We start from the raw sequence: 26,116 nt of genomic DNA on the forward strand, positions 1-26,116 counted from the left end.
CTGGATAATTTATTGTGGCAAATAAAGCTGCTTGAATGGGCAAAAAAAAAAAAAAAAAAGAATCAGTTACGCATAGATATTCATTAGATCCGACAGGCATAAGTCTCTTATGCTGTCGGATCTTAACTGCAATTTTTTTTTGCCCGCTAGGTGGCGTTTCCGTTGATTTCCCCATCAAGTATGCAAATTAGCTAGATACGCGAATTCACGAACGTACGCGCGGCCGACGCAGTAAAGTTGCGACGTTTATGTTAGGCTTTTCCCGGCGTAAAGTTTCCCCTGGGTCTATGAGGCGTTAAGTATGTTAAGTATGGCCGTCGTTCCTGCGTCGAAAATTAAAAAAATTACGTTGTTTGCGTAAGTCGTCCGTGAATGGTGCTGGACGTAATTTACATCCACGTCAAAACCAATGACGTCCTTGTGACGTCATTTAGAGCAATGCACGCCGGGAAATTTTAGGGACGGCGCATGCGCAGTTCGTTCGGCGTGGGGACGCGCTTCATTTAAATGAAACACACCCCCTACCCGTCGAATTTGAATTCCGCCGGGTGATTTACGCTACGCCGCCGCAACTTTACAGGCAAGTGCTTTGTGAATAAAGCACTTGCCTGAAAAACTTGCGGCGGCGTAACGTAAATGAGATACGTTACGCCCGCACAGAGATACGCCGATCTCTGTCAATCTGCCACTTGGTGTCTGGGGCAGACATTTCTTCCTTTAACCACTTCTTCAAGGAGGACCCCAGAGACGAACGCACGGAACAGTAAGGTAACGGAAGGAACAAATCTAAACCAGCAGCTCCTTCGGGGGTAGTGCTACAGTAGTTCCAAAACATCTGGGGTGCCAAGGCTCTCCATCACTGGTCTAGATGGTCGGAGTTTACAGTTTTCTAGAGACTTCCAGGATGATACAGTCTATATGGAGAATGTACATCCAGCACCAAAGGGGAACTACACATGCCATAATGGATACAATGTTTACAACTAATGGATCCTCCAAAATTCATGCGTGTCATGCGTGTTTTTTTGCTCAATATTTTTGGTACAATTAATAATTTTTTATTACCATATGCATATGGGACTATCTCTTTTTGAATGTATATACCAGGTGATGAGATATGATCAAGCATCCACAAGGGTATCTTTATAAATTGTGTCTGAATATGACGGAGGAGGGTTTATGCTTTACGTGTATATGTTTTGTGTATATTAACCACTTGCTTACTGGGCATATAAACCCCCTCGTGCCCAGGCGAAATTTCAGCTTCCGGCACTGCGTCGCTTTAACTGACAAAATTGACGTCCTTTTTTCCCCACAAATAGAGCTTTATTTTTGTGGTATTTGATCACCTCTGCGGTTTTTATTTTTTGCGCTATAAACAAAAAAAGAGCGACAATTTAAAAAAAATGGATACATTTTTTACTTGTTGCTATAATAAATATCCCATTTAAAAAAAAAAAAAAAACTATTTTTTTTCTCAGTTAAGGCCGATACGTATTTCTCTACGTATTTTTGTAAAACAGTTATAGCACCTACAAAATAGGGGACAGAATTATGATTTTTTTTTATTATTTTTTTTTTACTAGTAATGGCGGCGATCTGCGATTTTTATTGGGACTGCGATATTGCGGCGGACACTTTTGACACAAATTTGGGACCATTCACATTTATACAGCGATCAGTGCTATAAAAATGCATTCATTACTGTATAAATGTGACTGGCAGGGAAGGGGTTAACACTAGGGGGTGAGGAAGGGGTTAAATGTATTCCCTGGGTGTGTTCTAACTGTGTGGGGGGAGGGGGGTGACTGGGGGAGGTAACCGATGCTGTGTCTCTATGTACAAGGGACACAGATCGGTCTCCTCTCCTCTGACAGCACGTGGAGCTCTGTGTTTACACACACAGATCCACGTCCCTGCTGTCACCTGCTGTGTCACCGCCGATCGCGTGTACCCAGCGGACATCGCGGCCGCCAGGTACACGCATCGGCTCTTCAGCGATGCGCCGGGACAGTGTTTACCCGCAGAGCGCCACCCAGTGGCGCGCGCGGGTAATGCTTTTAAAAAGACGTCCAAAGACGTCCACTTGGCACTTGAGAGCCGCGCTGTTGACGTCTTTTGTCAATAGCGCGGGTCTCAAGTGGTTAAAATGGATTGCTTTAATGCTGTGGCTATACATCATACCTTTGTATTATATGTACATATAGATTTAGGACCCATCCCAGATCAGTCCATAACTACTCATTTTATTTTTTATGATTTAATATGTAACATGGTGCCCCGCGCCAAATCCATAAAAGTCCCAGTGACAGTGTGCAGGTGTTCTCCAGACTTTGCACCAGATTTTGCACTGTCCAGTATTAGTGAATCAACCCCTAGGTTCTTATTTTTTTCCAGGTCATGGTATAGCCATAGGGTGACCACATTTCCAAACTACCATTCAGGGACACCCTCCCTTCCCAAAAATCAGCACAGTGATTGGACACAAGAGGCGGGATTTATGATTTCTCCAATCACAAACAGGAAGTGGGGATTGTGCTCCTCCAGTCATTTCCCGGCCAGGACAAGTACTGTCAGTGAGTAAAGAAGTAATGTGGCGGCCATTTTTTGGGGGCATCAGATTGGCCCGGGAGGGGGGGGGGGTGGCTGTGTCAGTTTCCTTCCGGGACACTGTATTGTCCTAGAATGAATGTGCCCGGGACAGACCTGCAAAATGGACGGGCAATCCGGGACACGTGGTCACCCTATATAGCCAGTGTCAGTCACATTCTACTAGATACATTTTTTAATGTATGTATGTTTCACTGTGAATACAAGCAGTACTTGGATATTAGGTCAAGGAGGTGCTTGAATAAGCGCCCCACCAATGGATGGAACAGAACACAGTATGGGGGGAATGCCAGAGTTTAGGCTGCTGGAAAGAAACATGTGCACTGCCAAAAAATTTGTTGTTTTCGTTTATGTTATTTTCGTTTATTTTATTTTTTCGTAAATTCGGGAAATTCGAAAAATTATTTTTTCCCGTTTTTGTTTCATTCGTTTTTTTTCTTTTTTCGTAAATTCGGGAAATTTTCGGATTTCCGAAAAAGCAAAAAACGGAAAAAACGAATGAAACGAAAAAAAAAAACAAATGAAACGAAAAAAAAAAACGAATGAAACGAAAAAAACGAATGAAACGAAAAAAAAATGAATTTTCGAAATTCGAAATTCAGAAATGTACGAATTTTCGAAGATTTAGAATTTTTCAAAATTTCGGGTTTTCGAATTTTCGAAATTCTGAATTTTCGAATTTTTCAATTTTCGAATTTTCGAATTTTTCAAGTTTCGAATTTTTCAAGTTTTGAACTTTCGAATTTTTCAAGTTTCGAATTTTCGAATTTTTTATTTTTCAAATTTCGAATTTTTCAAATTTTAAATTTTTCAAATTTCGAATTTCGAAAATTCGAAATTTTGAAAATTGAAAAATGTTTCAAAAAATTGAAAAATTCTAAAATCGAAATTTCGAAAAATTCTAAAATGGAAAAATTTGAATTTTAGAATTTTTCAAATTTACAAATTTGAAAAATTCTAAAATTCAAATTTTTCCATTTTCGAATTGTTCGAAATTTCGATTTTCGAATTTTTCAATTTTCGAAATTTCGATTTTCGAATTTTTCAATTTTCGAAATTTCGATTTTCGAATTTTTCAATTTTCGAAATTTCGAAATTTTCAAATTCGAAATTTTCAAAACAAAATTTTTTTTCGAATTTCGAACTTCGAATTTTCGTATTTCCGATTTATACGAAAATTCGAAATTTGGAAATTGAAAAATTCGAAATTTGAAACATTTTTCAATTTTCAAAATTTCGAATTTTCGAAATTCGAAATTTGAAAATTTTAAAATTTGAAAAATTCGAAATTTGAAAAATAAAAAATTCGAAAATTCGAAACTTGAAAAATTCGAAAGTTCAAAACTTGAAAAATTCGAAACTTGAAAAATTCGAAAATTCGAAAATTGAAAAATTCGAAAATTCGAAAAACCCGAAATTTTTTCGTATTTCCGAAAATCCAAATTTCCGAAATTCGTAAAAAAAATACGGAAATACGAAAATTCGTAAGTAGGAATTTTCGGAAAAACGAAGATTCGTAAATTTGTAAACGAAAATTCGTGAATAAAAAATTCGTAAATACGAAAATTCGTAAATACGAAAATTCAAAAAACGAATTAGAAACAAAACGAATTGCACATGTCTACTGGAAAGAAACATGTGGCTGTACGGTTACTGATTGCTGCTGGGTGTCCAGTGCCTCGGGCAGCTGCGGGTTGGTTATGCTGCCTAGAAAACAGACTGAATGTGTGCTGAGTCCGGAGAGAATATCTGTTGTGAGATATTTCAGGGACCCGCTGTTCTTCTGTTCTGGGCTGATGTTCCAGTAATGCTGCATCAGAGACTTCAGAGATACAGAGAGGAGTCTACAGACATTGTCTATCACTGAATCATCAGGAGTGGTGAGAGGCCTCTGGTCATTTGTTTCTGCTTGCTTTACTTTGTTCTTGGGATTACAAATATTCTCCAGAGTTCCACTTTAGATTATGTTTCTATTCCTACACAGGTATTGCCTTGGACTTGTATCTGCAGTATAAAAAGACTCCTATGACAAGACAACTGAAGATGATGAGGGCAATAATTCTCCAAAAATGAGTACAACCTAAAGGCAAAGGAAATGGCACAGTGAAGGTTACTGTCATCTTTTTTTAATCATATTTACAATCCTGTCTGGGTTGGTTATGACAATGATCTAATAATGTTATCTAAAGAAACATAAACAATTTACACTGTACAGTGCAGTGCCCCCGGCAGGAAACCCCTTTCCATTGCAGCATGAGTTCCCAACCATCTCTATTGACCCAGTCCCTAACATGAATGGGATCCAATGGTAAGATGGCCTAAAACCCACAACTCTTATGCCGTTTTTCGGGTTCTATAAAATTAAGGCCCGGATTCAGGTAGATCGGCGCATCTTTCTGCCGGCGTAGCGCATCTCATATGCGCTACGCCGATGTAACACAGAGAGGCAAGAACAACATTCACAAAGCACTCGCTCCCTACGTTGCGCCGGCGTAACGTAAATTTGTCGGTGTAAGCCCGCCTAATTCAAAGTAGGTGGAAGGTGGGCGTGATACAAGTAGATGAAGCGTGACCCCATGCAAATGAATGGTCGAACGAACGGCGCATGCGCCATCCTGTGGATGCTCCCAGTGCGCATGCTCAGAATCACGTCAGAAAGGACGCCTAAGATACGTCGAATCACTGAACGTAACCTACGCCCAGCCCTATTCACGTAGTACTACGTAAACAACGGAAAATACTACGGCTGCTCCGCCGTCCATACCTTTGCATGGGATGCGCCTCCTATAGGTGGAATAACTTTACGCAAGACGTACGCCTTACGTAAACGGCGTATATTACTGCGACGGGCGCAAGTACGTTCGTGAATCAGCGTATCTCAGTCATTTGCATATTCTACGCGTAAATCAATGGGAGCGCCCCTTGCGGCCAGCGTAAATATGCGCCCAGGCTACGACGGCGTAGGACACCTACGTCGGTCGGAGGAAGCCAAATTTCAGGCGTATCTTGCATTAAGAATCCGGCGCATAGATACGACGGCGCATCTGTGCACTTACGCGGCGTAACTAGAGATAGGTTGGCGTAGTGCTATGTGAATCCGGGCCTAAGTTTTTAAGGGTCTAGAAAAAACTATGTTTTTTTCAACCCGATCATTAAAACAGCCTTGCATACACACGATCGTGAAAAAAAAATGCTCTAGCAAAGCGCAGTGACGTACAACACGTACGACGGCACTCTAAAGGGGAAGTTCCATTCGGATGGCGCCACCCTTGGGGCTGCTTTTGCTGATATCGTGTTAGTAAAAGACGATTTGCTTTTTTTCACCAGAACGAGCACTCCCGTCTCATAACTTGCTTCTGAGCATGCACGTTTTTTTCACGTCGTTAAAGCCCACACACGAGAATTTTTTACCACCTTAAAAACGACAACGTTAAAAACATCATGAAAAAATAGAGCATGTTCGAAATTTTTAATGCCCATTTTTTTAGATCGTGAAAAATGCTCTGGAGCCTACACACGATCGTTTTTAATGACAATAAAAAAAAACATAATTTTTTAGAACACGAAAAACGGTCGTGTGTACGAGGCATTGGGAACAGGAGGCAGACATTCAACATATAAAAACAACAAAAAGAGACTTCAATAAGAGGAACCGTGATATACATATAGTACATATCACACCACCTGCCAGGACCTGGGGGTGTGGCCAATAAGGTAGGTGTTACTTCATGGTGTATGGCGTGTAGTGTGGAATTAAAAAAAATACTACAACACTCTACAGACAAACCCCAGAACAGCTAATCACAGGGGCGTTAATGAAGCACCTGACCAACAATGTCTACTGAAGGGACCCAAGATGACTTATGCCGGGTACACACGATAGGATTTATCCGCGGATACGGTCCGCCGGACCGTATCCGTGGATAAATCCTCAGGGGATTTTAATCCGATGGAGTGTACACACCATCGGATTGAAATCCGCGCCCAATTCCCATTGCGGTGACGCGTCGCGCCGTCGCCGCAATGATGACGCGGCGACGTACGCGATGCGTGATATAAGGAATTCCACGCACGCGTCGAATCATTACGACGCATGCGAGGGATGGGTTTGGACGGATCGATCCCGTGAGTCTGTACAGACGACCGGATCGATCCGCTGGAGCTGATTCCAGCGGATAGATTTCTTAGCATGTTAGGAAATTTTTATCCACTGGAAATCGGTCGGCCCGAAAAATATCCGCGGATAAATATCCGCTGGATCGTACACACCAGCGGATCTATCCGCTGAAACCGATCCGCGGATCAATTTTAGCTGATCGATCCTCTCGTGTGTACGGGGCCTTAGGGGCCAGAGAGTGGAGCGGGGAAGGAATTAGGTGGGTGTAGGAATCCTAGGGGGAGCTTTTGTCAGGGGGCCCAGCCTCCAAGAGAAGAGGAGGAAGGGTTAAGCATCAGGCAGAGAGAGGCCCTCACAGTTTTGCTCAGGGACCTTATGCCCCGTACAGAGCTTTTGGCCGGGAATCCCGACCGTGTGTATGCTCCATCTGACTTTTTCCAACGAAAAAACTGCTGGGAAAAAATAGAGAGTAGGTTCTTTATTTTCCCAACTGAAAAAATGTGTTCATCTGTATGGAATTCCGATGGGAAAAAAATCACGCATGCTCGGAAACAATTCGATGCATGCTCGGAAGCATTGAACTTCTTTTTCTCGTCTCATCGTAGTGTTGTACGTCACCACGTTCTTAGCGCTCAAAAGGTTTTGAGACTTTTTGTGTGACCGTGTGTATGCAAGACAAGCTTGAGCGGAATTCCGTCGGAAAAAACATCCAACTTTTTTCAGACAGGAAATCCGATCTTGTGTACGAGGCATTAGGATATTGGTGCCAGATGAGCAAAAAACAGATTGCATCAAATCAAATGATGCAGCTTCTTGTGATAGGGTGGCAATGCTGTTGCATTTCCGAGTTTGGAGCAGTGTTGCCTCTCTAACGTAGAGCTGTGTCTGATTGCGCTACAATGGGGAAAAAACGTTGATGTCCATAGACTGGCATCCTCCAACATTTCGGCTTTTGAATGTAGAGTAAGAAGGCTGGATGTCTATGTGTGTTAGGGGAATCTAACATTCTTAAAATAAACTCTCCGATATTACCTGGTGATACAATTGACTGGATCCAGAGATTCCCAAATGTGGGATGAGACACAAGGCATGTCACGTTGTCTCCATCAGACTTGTTGTAAGTGCTGATCACTGTCCAGGTATCATCCAAATCTTCCATTTCTGATGTGTTTATATCATCTGAGTGTGGGATCCAGGAGATCTCTGCAGCCGGCAATCCACCAATGGCTCTACACTCCGGAGATCCATCGCTGTTCATATCCAGAGACACAGAGGGCTGAGCTGGGGGAAAAAATTAACTCATTACTAAACCATATACTACTAAATTATTGCTGCCAATGGTTTATCAGATGTACATCTTCTGTGAAATATTCACATTATGCACACGTATTCTGCATCTTGACTGAGACTGTGCGGACTACTGAACATTGATTATAATAATATCATGTGCTTGGAACTCGCATCCAATTCGCAATCGTGTGAACCCAGCCTTAAAGCTATATTCTTTTTTTTTTCCTTTTGAGATAACACTTTTTTTTTTTTTTTATAAATTAATCAAAACAGATTATGGTAAGCACCTATCAGTGGTAAATGGTTTGTCTGAAGTCTCCAACTGGCACTTTTGCTGTACAGCTCGGTCTGTTAAAGGAAGTTGAAAAATTACAGACTTGCTTCACAAGGTGAATCTAATGCCACGTACACACGATCGTTTTTCGGGTTGTAAAAAACTACGTTTATTTAAAATGTCATTTAAAACGATCGTGTGTGGACTTCAGAGCATTTTTCGGGTTCTGAAAAACGGGCACATTTTTTTTTGAACATGCTCTATTTTTTCACGATGTTTTAAACGTTGTCCTTTTTCGGGTTGTAAAAAATGATCGTGTGTGGGCTTTAACGACGTGAAAAACCAGCGCATGCTCAGAACCAAGTTATGAGACGGGAGCGCTCGTTCTGGTAAAACTAGCGTTCGTAATGGAGTAAGCACATTCATCACGCTGTAAAAGACAGAAAAGTGCGAATCGTCTTTTACTAACACAAAATCAGCCCAAAGGGTGGCGTCATCCGCATGGAACTTCCCCTTTATAGTGCCGTTGTACGTGTTGTACGTCACCACGCTTTGCTAGAGCATTTTTTTTTCATGATCGTGTGTAGGCAAGGCCGTTTTAATGATGCCACTACATCAAAGAATTCTTAATCTGCAATATATTTTTGCTTTTGGTTTAGATATGTTTTAAATAGATATTTCCATTTAAAGCTTCAATTATTACATGTCGTATTAAAGGCATCAGAATTTAGTTTTATGTTTGAAACAATCTGTAATAAAACATAATTTATTAGGACAATTGTGTGTAGCACTACTCCCGAAAGAGCTGCTGGTTTGTTTTGGGTGGCACGTTTACCTCTGTATCTCCGCCATCTAGGGTATTTGATGAGAGTTGCAATAAAGGCAATGTCCACACGACAGGTGTCTTTTCTGTGCTTTTATTACCCAGCTGGGTAAAAACGATAACAGTAAAAATGGGTGAAGAGATAGGAGAAAAGGAAATGGCAAATTCAGGTGTAACTGGATAGGGAAACAGTCCTGCTCCCAACGACAACTTTACTTCGCCACTCCAGCCAGAGTGGGTATAGTGCATCTGGATAGGCCTCTCTCACCAGTAGGGATGAGCTTCGAGTTCGAGTCGAACTCATGTTCGACTCGAACATTGCCTGTTCGCCTGTTTGGCGAACAACGAACAATTTGGGGTGTTCGCGGCAAATTCGAAACACCCTGTTAAAGTCTATGGGAGAAATCTAAAGTGCTAATTTTAAAGGCTTACATGCAAGTTATTGTCCTAAAAAGTGTTTGGGGACCTGGGTCCTGTCCCAGGGGACATGTATCAATGCAAAAAAAAGTTTTAAAAACGGCCGTTTTTTCGGGAGCAGTGAATTTAATAATGCTTAAAGTGAACAATAAAAGTAAAATATTCCTTTAAATTTCGTACCTAGGGGGGTGTAAAGTAAGCATGTGAAATATCGCATGTTTCCCGCACTTAGAACTATCTCTGCACAAAGTGTAATTTCGGAAGGAAAAAAAGTCATTTAAAACCGGACTCACGGCTATAATGAATTGTCGGCTGCCGGCAATTCAGAGAGAATTCATTCATAAAAAAAAAAAAAAAAGAAAGCGTGGGGTCCCCCCAAATTCAATTACCAGGCCCTTCAGGTCTGGTATGGATATTAAGGGGAACCCCGCCGTCAATTTTAAAAAAAATGACGTGGAGTTCCCCCAAAAATCCACACCAGACCCCTTATCCAAGCACGTAACCTGGCCGGCCGCAGAAAAGAGGGGAGGACAGAGACCCCCCCCACTCCTGAACTGTACCAGGCCACATGCCCTATACATGGGGAGGATATCCCCATGTTGATGAGGACAAGGGCTTCATCCCCACAACCCTGGCAGTTGGTTGTGGGGGTCTGCGGGCGGGGGGGCTTATCAGAATCTGGAAGACCCCTTTAACAAAGGGGACCCCCAGATCCTGGCCCCCCCTATGTGAATTGGTAATGGGGTACATTACCATTTCACGAAGGAAGTGTAAATAGTTATAAAAAAAACACACACACACACCGTGGAAAAAAGTCCTTGTGAATGACGCTGCTGAAGCTGTGACATTTCTTTTATAGGTGAGGCGGGGCCACCCATCACGTGACCCCGTCCTTCTCTGATGCACCCTGTGCTACGTCACTGGGGAAGCCCAGGCTTCCCACTCGCGTCAGAGGGGGTGGGGTCATGTGATGGGTGGCCCCGCCTCACCTATAAAATAAATGTCACAGCTTCAGCAGCGTCATTCGCCGGCTGCCTCCGATGCTGAGCTCTGGATCCCAGACGATCTTTTCATCGCTGGAGCGGAGAGGAGATCACCCGTTGCTGGATACCGACAACGTTGGAGCGGGGAGCCATGACCGAGTGGATCACCACTGCTGGATTTATTTTTTATTTTTAATAAAGGACTTTTTTCCACGATGTGTGTGTTTTTTTACAACTATTTACACCTCCTTCGTGAAATGGTAGGGGTACAATGTACCCCATTGCCAATTCACATGGGGGGGTCAGGATCTGGGGGTCCCCTTTGTTAAAGGGGTCTTCCAGATTCTGATAAGCCCCCCACCCGCAGACCCCCACAACCACCGGCCAGGGTTGTGGAGAAGAGGCCCTTGTCCCCATCAACATGGGGACATCCTCCCAATGTTGAGGGCATGTGGCCTGGTACGGTTCAGGAGAGGGGGGGCGCTCTCTGTCCCCCCTCTTTTCTGCCGCCGGCCACGTTACGTGCTCGGATAAGGGTCTGGTATGGATTTTTGGGGGAACTCCACGCAATTTTTTTTTAATTTGGGGTGGAGTACCCCTTAAAATCCACACCAGACCTGAAGGGTCTGGAATGGATATTTGGGGGGAACCCCAAGTCATTTATTTTTAAATTGACGGCGGGGTTCCCCTTAATATCCATACCAGACCTGAAGGGCCTGGTAATTGAATTTGGGGGGACCCAACCCTTTTTTTTTTATGAATGAATTCTCTCTGAATTGCCGGGAGCCGACAATTCATTATAGCCGCAAGTCCGGTTTAAATTACTTTTTTTCTTTCAGAAATGACACTTTGTGCAGGGACAGTTCTAAGTATGAGAAACATGCGCTATTTCACATGCTAACTTTACACCCCCCTAGGTACGAAATTTAAAGGAATATTTAACTTTTATTGTTGCACTTTAAGCATTATTAAATTCACTGTTCCAAAAAAAAACTGCAGTTTTTAAAACTTTTGTTTGCATTGATACATGTCCCCTGGGGCAGGACCCAGGTCCCCAAACACTTTTTAGGACAATAACTTGCATATTAGCCTTTAAAATTAGCACTTTAGATTTCAAATGTTCGAGTCCCATAGACTTTAACAGGGTTCTAAAGTTCACACGAACATTTGGTGTGTTCGCAGGTTCTGGTGCGAACCGAACAGGGGGGTGTTCGGCTCATCCCTACTCACCAGCCTGGCAGCCAGAGTGTCACTCGATCTTAGGATTAAGGCTGCATTCACACCTGAGCGTCGGTCGTTCGGTCGTTTTTTTCTGCGTTTTTTTCCGGCGTTTTGTTGCGCGTATTCATGCTTATTTGCGCGTTTGCATACAGCGTTTTCCGACGTTTTGCACTTCGACGTTTTTTATTTTAGCCAATAGGAAAAATTATCATCTTTTCATCACTTGTTGCTATGTTGGTAGATTTTTTTAATCTTCTGCATGGGCGACAAGTTCTATTGATTAAAGCGACGAAACGCCCATAGCAAACGCCCGTTGTCGCGCAAGTCGCTTGAATCGAGCGTTTCCATTACTTTCTATGGGTAATGGAAACGCTCAAATACGCCCACACCGCCCGATACGCGCGACAAAAAAGGGTCCGGGACTTGTTTGAGCTTCAGGCGATCGTCGTTTCAGCGTTCGGCGTTGAGATGTGAACAGTGTCCATAGAGACTAATGTAATTTCGACCCTCCGGCGTATTGAAGCGTCGCGCTTCAGGCGTTAAAACGCCTAGGTGTGAATGAAGCCTAAGTCTCTGCCACAGACCCTCCTAGAGGTTGAAGAAAATTATGGTCCGGAATCCTCTTTCAGTAGATTCAGCACCCGGATCTCCTTCAGTTAGTTTTGGTCGAATTAGCAACTGAGAGGCGACCAACATCCAGCCTCTCAGAACCAAGGTTGTCCTCCGATGAATGGACAGGCCTCTCCTGGAACACCAGCCTCGTACTTGGTATCCTTCAGACAGACTCCTCATCGGCTAGCTTCCTCCTACTTTGGACGGACAGTTCAGGACCCCTTGTAGATTCGGGACCCATTCGATCACTGGGTCCACACAGCAGATCAATTGCTCCGGGCCAACGTGGTCCCGGAACCTGGAAAACTGTGACACCTGCACACCCCGGCCAGGAGGGCCATTTGCAGGGGTGGAATGGTTACCCCAATGGTGGGCACCACACGAGGAAGAACCCCGAAGAAATGGCGTCTGCCCCCTAAATACCCCTCCCCAGCATGCACAGCAAGGTGGCCCAACACCTGATTGGCTGCTGAGGAGTGATACTCAGACACACTTGACCCCACTGCTGCATCCTGCTGTCCGGGGGTGACGGGATTCCCTGGACAAAGGGATAGCACACAGCACAGCCAAGCTAGAGCAGAAACCCACATTTAAACAATTAGACTAGTTCAGAGCCAACTATTTATCTGAACTTTCTCCTAAATTTCAAATAGCACCGGCTCTGAAAATAGCCAGGCGCTACATATATATTTTTTGGTTTGTGATAGGCATATACAGTATACAATGGACATAAATAGTGCTAAATTTAACTGTCTTTCCTACGATGGTGGAATCAGATATTACTCACCTAATACTTGTAAAATAGTTGTAGTGATGAAGGTCCCTTCGAGAGATGACATCTCACAGGTATAATTTCCTCCATCAGAGATCTGGGTGTTGTGGATGGTCAGTGTTCTATTGGTGAATGTAATTCTTGTACTGCAGTTGCTGTATATCTGTCTTCCTCTGTTGTATGGAGCATATGAGAATAAACACCGAGAATTATTCATGTGATGGATCTTCCATATAACTCCCGTTATTGGGTCTCCAGGATCTCCTCCACATTGTAGAACTGTAGAATTCCCTCTTCTCCCCACAACTGTAACATCTGGAATTCAGAAGATTTTTAAGTGTAATGTTCATTGACATCCAATGTCATTTGTTATCACCAGGACTATTTACATTTAATCACATAGATTTTGTCTAATAATTATATACATATATATTGAAACCTTACATGGAATAAAAATGTAGATTATCATTCTTAATCTGCTAATGAGAGGTGCCTGACTGACTAGACATTTGCAATTCATTTCTTTACAAATCAAAATTCGTAAAAAGAAATTTATTATTTGGAGATTCAAATGTATTCTAATTTCCGAATCACAATAAAAAATTTATTCCGGAAACATGATTGTAATCCAAAGCATCTGTATATCAAAGCGAATTTCCCCATAGGAAACAATGGAAACTCAAATGATTCGTTCCACAACCATTTATTCATAAGTCCTTCAGTTTATAGTCCATATAAAAAGATTATAGCAATGTGATTGGTTGTGTAACCATAAAATGTCCATCCACAAATGGAAGTCTCCACAAGGGGATTAGAAGCAAAATCCAGCAGGAGCTCCAGAGTATAAAAGAGAAGAGAGCGGGAGCCGCAGTGGCGGTATAGCGCCGCTAAAAAGATTTCTGTAAGATTTCTGTAAGATTTCTTTAAGATTTCTCCTCTCTATTTGTCCTGCTGACGGTTCCCCAGTACAGAAAGTGATGGGAAATCTAAAATGTTTAGGTTGTCACCAGAACAGAAGATGAGAGAAAACCATCTATAGGGAACACTTGTTTTGGTGACAAATATGTAAGAGGGGATTTCCTGTTCATTTTGGGGAGAATTCCCCTCACTTCCTGTTGGGTCTCTGGAACAGGAAGTGAAGGGAGAGCTCCCTGGTGGGACAATTTCCTTACTGTCCAAAACTGATATGCGTTACAGACACTTTAAATGCAAACTCTCTTTTCAAAACAGTAACCTCCCTGCCCCCACCCCCTCTCCTCACCCCCAATACAAAGCTCTCACCTATGGAGGATACATCCCGGTATAGAAGCAGCAAAACGGCCAGAAGATACATTGTCTGCAGGTAAGATGTTGACACTGAAAAAGAGCAGCGTGCTATGACAGTGTCACCGATACTCACAGCTATGAACAGAATCGCACATCCTGTACGTGTAATGGTGTTCTTGGAACTTACACATTGTGGACAATTAGTGGTCACCAGCAAAACCATCAAGAAAACGTAAACATTTATTTTGAGAAAATATATCTTTTGCTACACTAAGTGGTGAATTTGTGGAATTTTTTTTTTTTTGCAGAGCTCTTTGTCTTACAAAACCGCATTTACATTCATTTTATGTGAACTGTTGTACAAAATCAAATGTTACAAGGCTATTTTCTCTCCAGGTTGAATGTTCGTGTAGCACTACCCCCGTAGGAGCTGCTGGTTAAATTTTGGGTTTGCACGTTACCTTTGTAGCTTCGTGGTCAGGGTGGGAAAGTCCATAAAAAGATGCAGGGCTAGATTCAGATAGAATTGCCTATCTATAGGCGGGCGTAGCGCATCTCAGATACACTACGCCGCCATAACGTAGTGAGGCAGGTACCGTATTCACAACGAACTTGCGTCCTAAGTTACGGCGGCGTAGTGTAAATGGGCCGGCGTAAGCCCGCCTAATTCAAATTGTCCAAGCAGTGGGCGTGTTGTATTATAATGAGCCTTGACCCCACGTAATTGATGCTCCTAATGAACGGCGCATGCACCGTCCGTGAACGTATCCCAGTGCGCATGCTCGAAATCACGTCGCAAATAGTCAATGCTTTCGGCGTGAACGTAACTTACGCACAGCCCTATTCGCGTACGACTTACGCAAACAACGTAAACGACAGAAAATTCGACGCTGTCCCGACGTCCATACCTAACATTGGCTACGCCTCATATAGCAGGGGTAACTTTACGGCGAAAAAAAACTAACGTAAACAACGTAAATCAATGCGCCGGGCGGACGTACTTTTCGGAATCGAGTTGTCCGGAGAGACCTGTCAAAGTAGGCCAGTCTGGATGAAGTCCACGAATAGATATACTTCTACATATCAGAGATAAATGGTGATTAATGTTCAGATAATATTAACATACATTTCTATGCAAAATCTATATTACAAGATATATTTACAGTTCTTATACTTAAAGTGGAGTTCCACCCATAAATATAACATTACATCAGTAGTTTTAAAAAAATGTCATTAGTCCTTTACGAATTTTTTATATTTTTTTTTAGATGCCTTCAAAGTGTTGTTGCTAGGTAGAATAGTTAATCTTCCCTCTTCCTGCACCTAGGTGCTTAATGCTTCCTAACCTACACCGCACAGACTCCTGGGAATGTAGTGGGTGTAACTTTCCAGGAGTCTGTGCATTCCCCAGTCTCAAAGAATCATGTGACTTGGACAGCACAGGTGCTGAAACCTGATCTGACACTGCTTGTGCAGCACTGAGCATGTGCGACATTTGCAAGGCTGAAATCCAGGAAGTCATACAGTCTGGCTTCATGATGCCCACACTTAAGATGGCCCCAGTCAATTTCTATTTTATAAAGTGTCTAAATGCTGTAACAACCTAACAAAACGGACCTTAGTTTACAGACTAACTTTACTAGAATACATTAAGCTTGTGTATTACAGGGGTATTTATATTTAAAAAGTGAAATTGTGGCCGGAACTCCGCTTTAAAGCGGGGGTTCTCCCTAAAAAAAAAAAAATCTTGGTCTACCATGCCATCCAGCATACTAGTCAGCTCCTAGTCTGTGCGCAGGCGCTGTGAAGAGCCGAGTGCTACTTCCGGCTATTTTCGGAACGCGTGACGCGCCATAGCCGGCCGTCAATCATGTTCCCCTCTTCATAGGAACGCCTTTCCCCGCGGGAGTCTGAAACGAAACTAAAGGATTAAACTGTAAGTACAGCGCAAAAAAATAAAATAAAGGCATACTGTAGCTGACGCTAGTATGCTGGATGGCATGGTACAAAGTTGTTTTTTAGAGTGAACCTCCGCTTTAAATAATACTTGTATATTTTAGTCCCGCGATCTGGTCACAGAGCTGCAGAACCGGGAGAGGCAAGTGTAAACAAGCATCTCCCTAGTGACACTGACACTGATTATCTGTTCCCTCTCATCGGGAGCAGTGATCAGTGACGTGTCACTTGTAGCCACGCCCCCGAACAGTTAGCATCACTCCCTAGGACACACATAACCCCTTCCCTACTGGTTAACCCCTTCTCTGCCAGTCACATTTACACAGTAATCAGGGCATTTTTATAGCGCTGATCGCTGTATAAATGTCAATGGTCCCAAAAATGTGTCAAAAGTGTCCGATGTGTCCACCATAATGTCGCAGTCACAATAAAAATCGCAGATCGCCGCCATAACAAGTAAAAAAAATATTAATAAAAATGTCATAAATCTATCCCCTCTTTTGTAGATACTATAACTTTTGTGCAAACCAATCAATATACACTTATTGCGATATTTTTTTTTTTTTTACCAAAAATATGTAGAAGAATACGTATCCGCCTAAAAAAGGAAAAAAAAATTTATAGATTTTTTGGGGATATTCATTATAGCAAAAAATAAAAAATATTGTGTTTGTTTCAAAATTGTCACTCTATTTTTGTTTATAGCGCAAAAAATAAAAACCGCAGAGGTGATCAAATACCACCAAAAGAAAGCTCTAATTCACCCGCCCCCTCCTCTTCCCCAATATTAAAGCGGTGGTTCCCCCTTAAAAACAAAATTTTTTTATTCCACTGCCCCCCCCACATTCCATCACGATTAATGCTCTTAATATTTTTTTCCTGCTGTACATACCTTAGTACAGCATCTTCACCAGTCCATCCGGGTTGCGAGTCCCGCGGGAGTGGGCGTTCCTCACAGGCTGTTGATTGACGTTTTCCCCAAAAACGAGCTCTCCCCCCGTCGCGTAAGCCGCGTCACGGTTGGCGAAAGGAGCCGAACGGCGAGTCGGCGCTATACTGCGCATGCGCATCGCCGTTCGGCTCCTTTCGCCAATCGAGTCGGCGCTATACTGCGCATGCGCATCGCCGTTCAGCTCCCTTCGCCAATCGTGACGCGGCTTACGCGACGGGGGGAGAGCTCGTTTTTGGGGAAAACGTCAATCAACAGCCTGTGAGGAACGCCCACTCCCGCGGGACTCGCAACCCGGATGGACGGATGAAGATGCTGTACTAATGTATGTACAGCAGGAAAAAAATATTAAGAGCATTAATCGTGATGGAATGTGGGGGGGCAGTGGAATAAAAAAAGTTGTTTTTAAGGGGGAACCACCGCTTTAAGCTCTCATCTGAGGACGCTGCACCCAGGTATAGAAGCATGAAGTTAGCCAGAAAATACATAGGCCTGGATTCACAGACATTGGCGCATATTTATGCCGGCGCAGCGCACAGAGGCAAGCACAGTATTCACAAAGCACTTGCCCCCAGTCGCTCTCAAATCTACGCTGGGTTTCCTCAGCGTAAGCCAGCGTAGGTGGAAGTGGGCGTGAGCCATGCTAATGAGGCGTGACCCCATGTAAATGAAGGACTGAGCGTCATAAAGTTACAAAAAAACATACGGCACATGCGCCGTCCCGTGGACGCATCTCAGTGCGCATGCTCAGAATCACGTCGAAACAACTGCCTAAGATTTGTCGAATCACTGCCTACGACGTGAACGTAACCTACGCCTAACCCTATTCACGTACAACGTAAACGACGTAAAATACGACGGCTGTGTTCCCTGGTCCATACCCTTGCATGACTTGCGCCTCCTATATGGGGAATAACTTTACGCCGGACGTAAGACTTGCGGAAAGTGCGTATATTATGCGCCGGGCGCAAGCACGTTCGTGAATCGGCGTATCTCCCTCATTTGCATAGGTGAATAGGAAATCAATGGGAGTACCACTTGCGGCCAGCGTAAATATGCGCCAACGATACCCCGGCGTAGGCAAGTTACGTCGGTCGGATGAAGCCTATTTTCAGGCGTATCTAGTTTTGTGGGCACGGCGCACAGATACGACGGCGCATATTTACACTTACGCAACGTATCTCGAGATACGTCGGCGTAAGTGCTTTGTGAATCCGGGCCCTTGTCTGCAGGTGAGATGTTCTCATGAGCAAGATGAGAAATAAATGGTCTCAGCCAATGTCTCTATTTTTAAAGTGATACTTCCTGTGCTATGTGTTACTGATTTCCTGTGTGCCTTGTTGTTACTAATATTATTGTAACGTGGTGAATTATTGGTCACTAACATAAACCAGGTGTATCTGGCTGCTCTGAGGTCCTCTGTATTAAAAAAAAAAAAAAAAAGAGACTTGCTTACTGAGCACATATATCACCTTCCTGCCCAGGCGAAATGTTAGCTTTCGGCACTGTCACACTTTGAATCAAAATTGCGCGGTCGTGCGACATGGCTCCCAAACAAAAATGACGTCCTTTTTTTCCCCACAAATAGAGCTTTCTTTTGGTGGTATCTCTGCGGTTTTTATTTTTTGCGCTATAAACAATAAAAGAATAACAATTTTGAAAAAAACACAACTTTTTGCTATAATAAATATCCCAATTTAAAAAAATAAAATACAATTTCTTCTCAGTTTAGGCCAATATGTATTCTTCTACATATTTTTGGTAAAAAAAAAAAAATTGCAATAAGCGTATATCGATTGCTTTGCGCAAATAGGGGATAGAATTCTGACATTTCTTTTTCTTTTATTTTTTTACTAGTAATGGCGGTGATCTGTGATTTTTGTCAGGACTGCGATATTATGGCGGACACATCGGACACTTTTGACACATTTTTGGGACCGTTCACATTTATACAGCGAACAGTGCTATAAATATGCACTGATTACTGTATAAATGTGGCTGGCAGGATAGGGGTTAACACTAGGGGGCGAGGAAGGGGTTAAATGTGTTCCTGGGAGTGATTCTTACTGTGGGGGGAGGGGACTGACTGGGGGAGGTGACCGATCTGTGTCCCTATTTACAAGGGACACAGCATCTGTCTCCTCTCTCCCCTGACAGGACCGCTGTGTTTACACACAGAGATCCACGTCCTTGGCTGTGTAACAGCCGATCACGGGTACTTGGTGGACATTGCGGCCGCCAGGCATGTGCATCAGCATCTCAGTGATGCGCCAGGCACGCGCACGCCCCCCCAGTGGCCGTAGAAGCCGAGGCTGTAAAAAGACAGCCTCCCGGACCTATAGAGCCACCTTGTGGCTGTCTTTTTACAATGGCCCGGGTCTGAAGAAGTTGAAATTAGACATTAAATTAACCACTGGCCTACCGGACCAATTCTAACATTTCTCTCCTACATTACAATGCAATAGAGGGGTTCTATACCACTGAGCCCCTTTCACCATTTGCTTTTATATATAATATCTATCACTGTGTCACACATACAATGGGGATCGAAAGTTTGGGCACCCCAGGTAAAAATTTGTATTAATGTGCATAACGAAGCCAAGGAAAGATGGAAAAATCTCCAAAAGGAATCAAATTACAGATTAGACATTCTTATAATATGTCAAAAAAAGTTAGATTTTATTTCCATCATTTACACTTTCAAAATTACAGAAAACAAAAAAATGGCATCTGCAAAAGTTTGGGCACCCTGCAGAATTTATAGCATGCACTGCCCCCTTTGCAAAGCTGAGACCTGCCAGTGTCATGGATTGTTCTCAATCATCTTCTGGGAAGACCAGGTGATGTCAATCTCAAAGGTTTTAAATGCCCAGACTCATCTGACCTTGCCCCAACAATCAGCACCATGGCTTCTTCTAAGCAGTTGTCTAGAAAACTGAAACTGAAAATAGTTGACGCTCACAAAGCTAAGGAGGCTATAAGAAGATAGCAAAGCGTTTTCAGATGTCAATATCCTCTGTTCGGAATGTAATTAGGAAATGGCAGTCATCAGGAACAGTGGAAGTTAAAGCAAGATCTGGAAGACCAAGAAAAATATCAGACAGAACAGCTCACAGGATTGTGAGAAAAGCAATTCAAAACCCACGTTTGACTGCACGATCCCTCCAAAAAGATCTGGCAGACACTGGAGTTGTGGTACACTATTCCACTATAAAGAGATACTTGTACAAATATGGTCTTCATGGAAGAGTCATCAGAAGAAAACCTCTTCTACGTCCTCACCACAAAAATCAGCGTTTGAACTTTGCAAATGAACATATAGACAAGCCTGATGCATTTTGGAAACAAGTTCTGTTGACCGATGAGGTTCAAATAGAACTTTTTGGCCGGAATGAGCAAAGGTACGTTTGGAGAAGAAAGGGCACAGAATTTAATGAAAAGAACCTCTGTCCAACTGTGAAGCATGGGGGTGGATCAATCATGCTTTGGTGTTGTATTGCAGCCAGTGGCACAGGGAACATTTCACGTGTAGAAGGAAAAATGTATTCAATAAAATTTCAGCAAATTTTGGATGGTAACTTGATGCCATCTGTGAAAAAGCTGAAGTTAAAGAGAGGATGGCTTCTACAAATGGATAATGATCCTAAACACACCTCAAAATCCACGGGGGATTACATCAAGAGGCGTAAACTGAAGGTTTTGCCATGGCCTTCACAATCTCCTGACCTCAACATAATTGAAAATCTATGGATCGACCTTAAAAGAGCAGTGCGTGACAGAGAGCCCAGAAATCTCAAAGAACTGGAAGACTTTTGTAAGGAAGAATGGGCAAAGATACCTCAAACAAGAATTGAAAGACTCTTGGCTGGCTACAAAAAGTGTTTACAAGCTGTGATACTTGCCAAAGGGGGCAGTGCATGTTATAAATTCTGCAGGGTGCCCAAACTTTTGCAGACGCCATTTTTTTGTTTTCTGTAATTTTGAAAGTGTAAATGATGAAAATAAAATCTAACTTTTTTTGACATATTATAAGAATGTCTAATCTGTAATTTGATGCCTTTTGGAGATTTTTCCATCTTTCCTTGGCTTCGTTATGCACATTAATACAAATTTTTACCTGGGGTGCCCAAACTTTCGATCCCCACTGTATCTTCGTGTTCAATTTAGATATCGCACACATGCATCCACCCATGGGTGTAGCATAAAGGGTTGCAGGGGTCACAATCGCAACCCCACCCCAAACCCCAGGGGGCCACTGCAGCCTCCCTGTCATATGATCATATCCTTCACAATGTCCAGCTCCGATCTGCCCTAGGGCCCCACAGCCACACTCCAGTACTGTACAGTACATGCCTTCCACAGTCCACACCCCTCTGTTCTCATTGGCTGGGGAGAAGCTGTGAGGTATTTCCTGAATGAAGAGGGGCTAGGGTGACCACATTTCCAAACTACCATTCAGGGACACCCCCTTCCCAAAAATCAGCTTGTGCTGTAACGAATCACAGCACAATGACTGGACATAAGAGGCAGGATTTATGATTTCTCCAATCACAAGCAGGGGGCGGGGATTGTGCTCCTCCAGGCATTGCCGACCAGGACAAGTACTGTCAGTGAGTAAAGCGATGATGTGGTGGCCTTTTTTGGGGGCATCAGATTGGCACGGGGAATGGCTGTATAAGTTTCATTCCAGGACACTGTGGGACTGTCCCGGGCAATCCGGGACATGTGGTCACCCTAGGAGGGGCACGGGGTGAGAACAGCCCAGGATGGGGAAGTGTCTGTGCTGTGTGCTGGCAACATGGAATCATAACCAAGCTCAGCGATTTAAGAGGAGGAGAGTGCCGTCCTGTAGCCATAATGGGACTGATGTCACTGGTGAGGTAAGACGCCGATCCGTGTCTCCTAGTCACCAACTGGGATTCTCTGTACCCCACCCGGGGATGTGCGCTTACCCCACTTCCCTGACAACTGGGGAGAAGACATACACCTCCGTGACCTTCCCCCCAACACCTACCAACACTGACAGAGAAACCTTCAGAAATTGCTAAAAGAAATCCCTTAACACCCCCTGAAGGGCCGAAGGTTCCAGATTTTGTGTCACATGGCTTTGCCCCCCCCAGATCTAAGTTGTGCCCCCCCCCCACCCTGGATGCTATATCCGGCTGCTGAGCTCCTTTCCCATTACAGCAGTGGTTCTCAACCTTTCAAATGCCGTGACCCTTTGATAAAATTTCCCAAGTTGTGGGGACCCCTAACAGTAAAATTATTTTCGTAGGGTGGGTTGTCAGCACCCAAGGCAAGACAAGTAATTTGCGCCCCTAATCCGCTGACATTTAGCGCTCCCTGAGTCCCTTCCTTTTGTACAATATTAAACCCCCTTATGGTACATTTTAGGACGTACCCCTCTTTCTCTTTGTTCTTCTTTCTTTCCCTTTTATCTCTCTCTATACTAATTTCTTGTTTTTTCCCCCCATTCCTCTCTCTAGCCATCTTTCTCGTTCTTTCTCTTCGTTTTTCTTTGTTCATCCCCCTCTTTTCCTCTCCCTTCCATGTATTCTCTATTGTTACTCTTTCTCTTACTCCTTGGTGGATTGGGGTGCGGGGAATGGGATGAGTGGCAGTGCTGGTGGGGAGTTGGGATCGGTGGCAGTGCTGCGGGGAGTTCTGATCAGCCAACTTAGGTGCTCTTGATCAAGGTCATCTGCTGATCTGAGAACTGTAGTGGGGACTTTTAATGGGAACTATAATCACAGGTAGTGTTACTCACTGTGTCTCCGGCTTCACTGTGTCTCTGACTTTGTGGTGTCTCGTAGCAGTGACACCTCTACCGAAATCAGGAGATAGGGTCTCCTCCAGCCCCTCCCACTTTACATTCCTCACCAGTCATCTGACCTCTAGTCTCTGCCCCCCAGCCTTGCTGTGAACTGAATGGGCGGCCGCAAAGAGGCTGGGTGGCCATGGCCGCGGGCTCCAGGGACAGCTCTGCCTTGCCACCGAAAAAAGGCTGGGTGAGAGGTGCAGGCTTCAGGAACAGCCCAAGATTTGGTGACCCCTGGCAAATCTTCATTTGACCCCCGAGGGGGTCCCGACCCCCAGGTTGAGACCCACTGCATTACAGCACTCTATACTGCTCCTCCTCCGCAAGGCTGAAATCACATTCCTTTACAACACAGCAAGTCAGCCACGATCTGCACAGGGTATATCTGCCAACTCCGACTACACTGCCGTTCTGACCAGAGAATTTCACAGGTCAGAACGGCAAAAAAAAAAAAAACAGATACACCCTTTGAAGGTTGAAAGACTGTGTGTAAAGGAATGTGATTTCAGCCATGTGTAGTGTGTTTAGAAGCTGTATATAGTGCTGGGATAGGAAAGGAGCTCTGCCAAGTGACCTACCAGGGGTAATCCCTGTCCTCTGATTCTCCAGCGGCGATCCCTGTCCTTTGCTGTAAGGAGGCAGTGCCGGCCCAAGACATTGTGCTGCCTTGGACCAAGAAAGAAATGCTGCCCCCCCCCCTCCGCTGCCACACGTTGCGGATTGTCACATGCCACACATTGCGGATTGTCACTTGCCACACGTTGCGGATTGTCACTTGCCACACATTGCGGATTGTCACTTGCCACACATTGCGGATTGTCACATGCCACACATTGCGGATTGTCACTTGCCACACGCTGCGGATCGTCACATGCCACACATTGCGGATTGTCACTTGCCACATGTTGCGGATCATCACTTGCTGTGTTTCAGAGTGAACATCATCTCTCTGCTCCCCTGCCGGCTCACTCACTAACTCCACCCCCCCCGGCTGCGAGTGTTCTGCCCGCCCGCCACCCACCACTAACAGCAGCGGCGCTGGGGTCCTTGCAGGCAGCGGCGCCTCACTTGCTGACTGCCCCCCCCTGCAAGTGTTCTGACAGCCCGCCACACACCACTAACGTCAGCGGCGCCGGGCTCCACGCAGGCAGTGGCACCTGACTGCTCCCCCCTGGCTGCTAGTGTCCTCAAAGGCAGCGGCGCTGGCTGGGCTCGTCACAGACAGCAGTGGAACGAGCTGGCTGAGGGGCGTCGGTTTGCCGCCCCCCTAAAAGTGCCACCTGGTACCATGGTACCACCCGGTCCCATCATAGGGCCGGCCCTGTAAGGAGGAACTCTGGGAACTTAAAACTCTTAAGCCACTTTGAGTATTTTGGCGGGCTGGGGGTGCATCTACATGCACGGTGGAAGTGGTGGGTGGTAGTGAGCGGGGGGGGAGGTCAACTTTTGCATTAGGGGGCCCACAAGCTTTAAGCTACGCCTCTGTATCCACCCCTGAGGAAGCGAGCCACGTCTCGAGAAATACGTCTTTGATGCCTGTGTCTACTTTATGATACCTTCTTGTACCAATGTTACTTTTATCACGTGCAATATTTTATGGGCAATGCTATCGTTTATCATCATGCATGTATGTACACCACTTCTTGAATAAATGCTTTTACTGTATTTACTGCTGTTGTGTCCGGTGATGTCGTCACCTGCAGCTGATGATTCCATCAGCTGTCGGGGGCTGCCGCCGCCATTGCGGGTACGGGAACACAGCCAGTGTAGCCTTACGGCTTCAAGCCGGGAACCCTAAAGTGCATGCATGAGGCTCGGCTTCTCTCTCCTATTAGCCTGGTGGTGGGGAAAGTAGGAGGAGGGAGCCTAACGTGGCGTCAAGGACAAAATGCAAAAGGTGTTCTTGTTGCTCTTTTATTTAGGTTAGCTAATGGTCCTATGGGGTCACAGGAGGAGCTGAACTGTGATTCTGCTGACATGAAAATAGTCAGGAATGAAATATTATGGAAAGCATTTGATATTTTCCATTATATAATATACATCTGTTGTTTTTAGGACCTATAGAACCACCAGGGGGCTTATTCAGATCAAAGTTTTAACTTTTTGAAATTGGACTTTGAACACTTGGATGGCCATGTTATCTATATTTCTGAGAACTTACACTGGGAAGTCCCCGTGAAGAAGGAAGCGATTTTCCGGCCATGTATTGGAATCTTCTTGTCATCTTCTAGACTCCAGAACTGTTGATAAGAAAGTCAAGAGATTGGTTTGTTACACCCCGGCTCCTGGGGAAACCCATTATTCTGTTGTCCATAACAGTTACTAAGAGACGGCTGATTGTTCATCTCTTCCAGCTAATTTAACCACTTAACCCCCGGACCATTTCTCTGGCTAAAGACCAGGCCACTTTTTGCGATTCGGCACTGCGTCGCTTTAACTGACAATTGCGCGGTCGTGAGACTTGGCACCCAAACAAAATTAACGTCCTTTTTCTCCCACAAATAGAGCTTTCTTTTGGTGGTATTTGATCACCTCTGCGGTTTTTAGTTTTTGCGCTATAAACAAAAATAGAGCGACAATTTTGAGAAAAATGCAATATTTTTTACATTTTGCTATAATAAATATCCCCCCCAAAAATATAAAAAAAAATGTTTTTCCTTAGTTTAGGCCGATACGTATTCTTCTACATTTTTGTGGTTAAAAAAAATCGCTATAAGCATTTATTGATTGGTTTGCGCAAAAGTGACAGCGTCTACAAAATAGGGGATAGCTTTATGGCATTTTTATTAATATTTTTTTTTAATAGTAATGGCGGCGATCATCGATTTTTATCGTGACTGCGACATTATGGCGGACACTTTTGACACCATTTTGCAACGATCAGTGCTATAAAAATGCACTGATTACTGTGTAAATGACACTGGCAGTGAAGGGGTTAACCTGTAAGGGGCGCTGAAGGGGTTAAACGTGTCCTAGGGAGTGATTCTAACCTTTAGGGGGTGTGGCTT

General features: G+C 44.1%; 1 protein-coding gene across 1 annotated transcript in view; it reads right to left on the reverse strand.

Moving 5' to 3' along the window:
- LOC120928012 (cell surface glycoprotein CD200 receptor 1-B-like) overlaps window positions 1-25,348 on the reverse strand; it is an 88,955-nt gene extending 63,607 nt beyond the window's left edge. Inside the window, exons 1-3 of the mRNA XM_040339070.1 lie at window positions 25,270-25,348; window positions 14,401-14,475; window positions 13,135-13,434 (exon numbers count right to left, since the gene is read on the reverse strand). Coding sequence (XP_040195004.1) covers window positions 13,135-13,434; window positions 14,401-14,452 — 352 coding nt within the window. The 5' untranslated portion in view covers window positions 14,453-14,475; window positions 25,270-25,348. The remainder of the gene's footprint in view (window positions 1-13,134; window positions 13,435-14,400; window positions 14,476-25,269) is intronic.
- Between the last annotated feature and the right edge of the window lie 768 nt (window positions 25,349-26,116).

The sequence above is a fragment of the Rana temporaria genome, chromosome 2, assembly GCF_905171775.1.
Source record: "Rana temporaria chromosome 2, aRanTem1.1, whole genome shotgun sequence".
Taxonomy (NCBI): domain Eukaryota; kingdom Metazoa; phylum Chordata; class Amphibia; order Anura; family Ranidae; genus Rana; species Rana temporaria.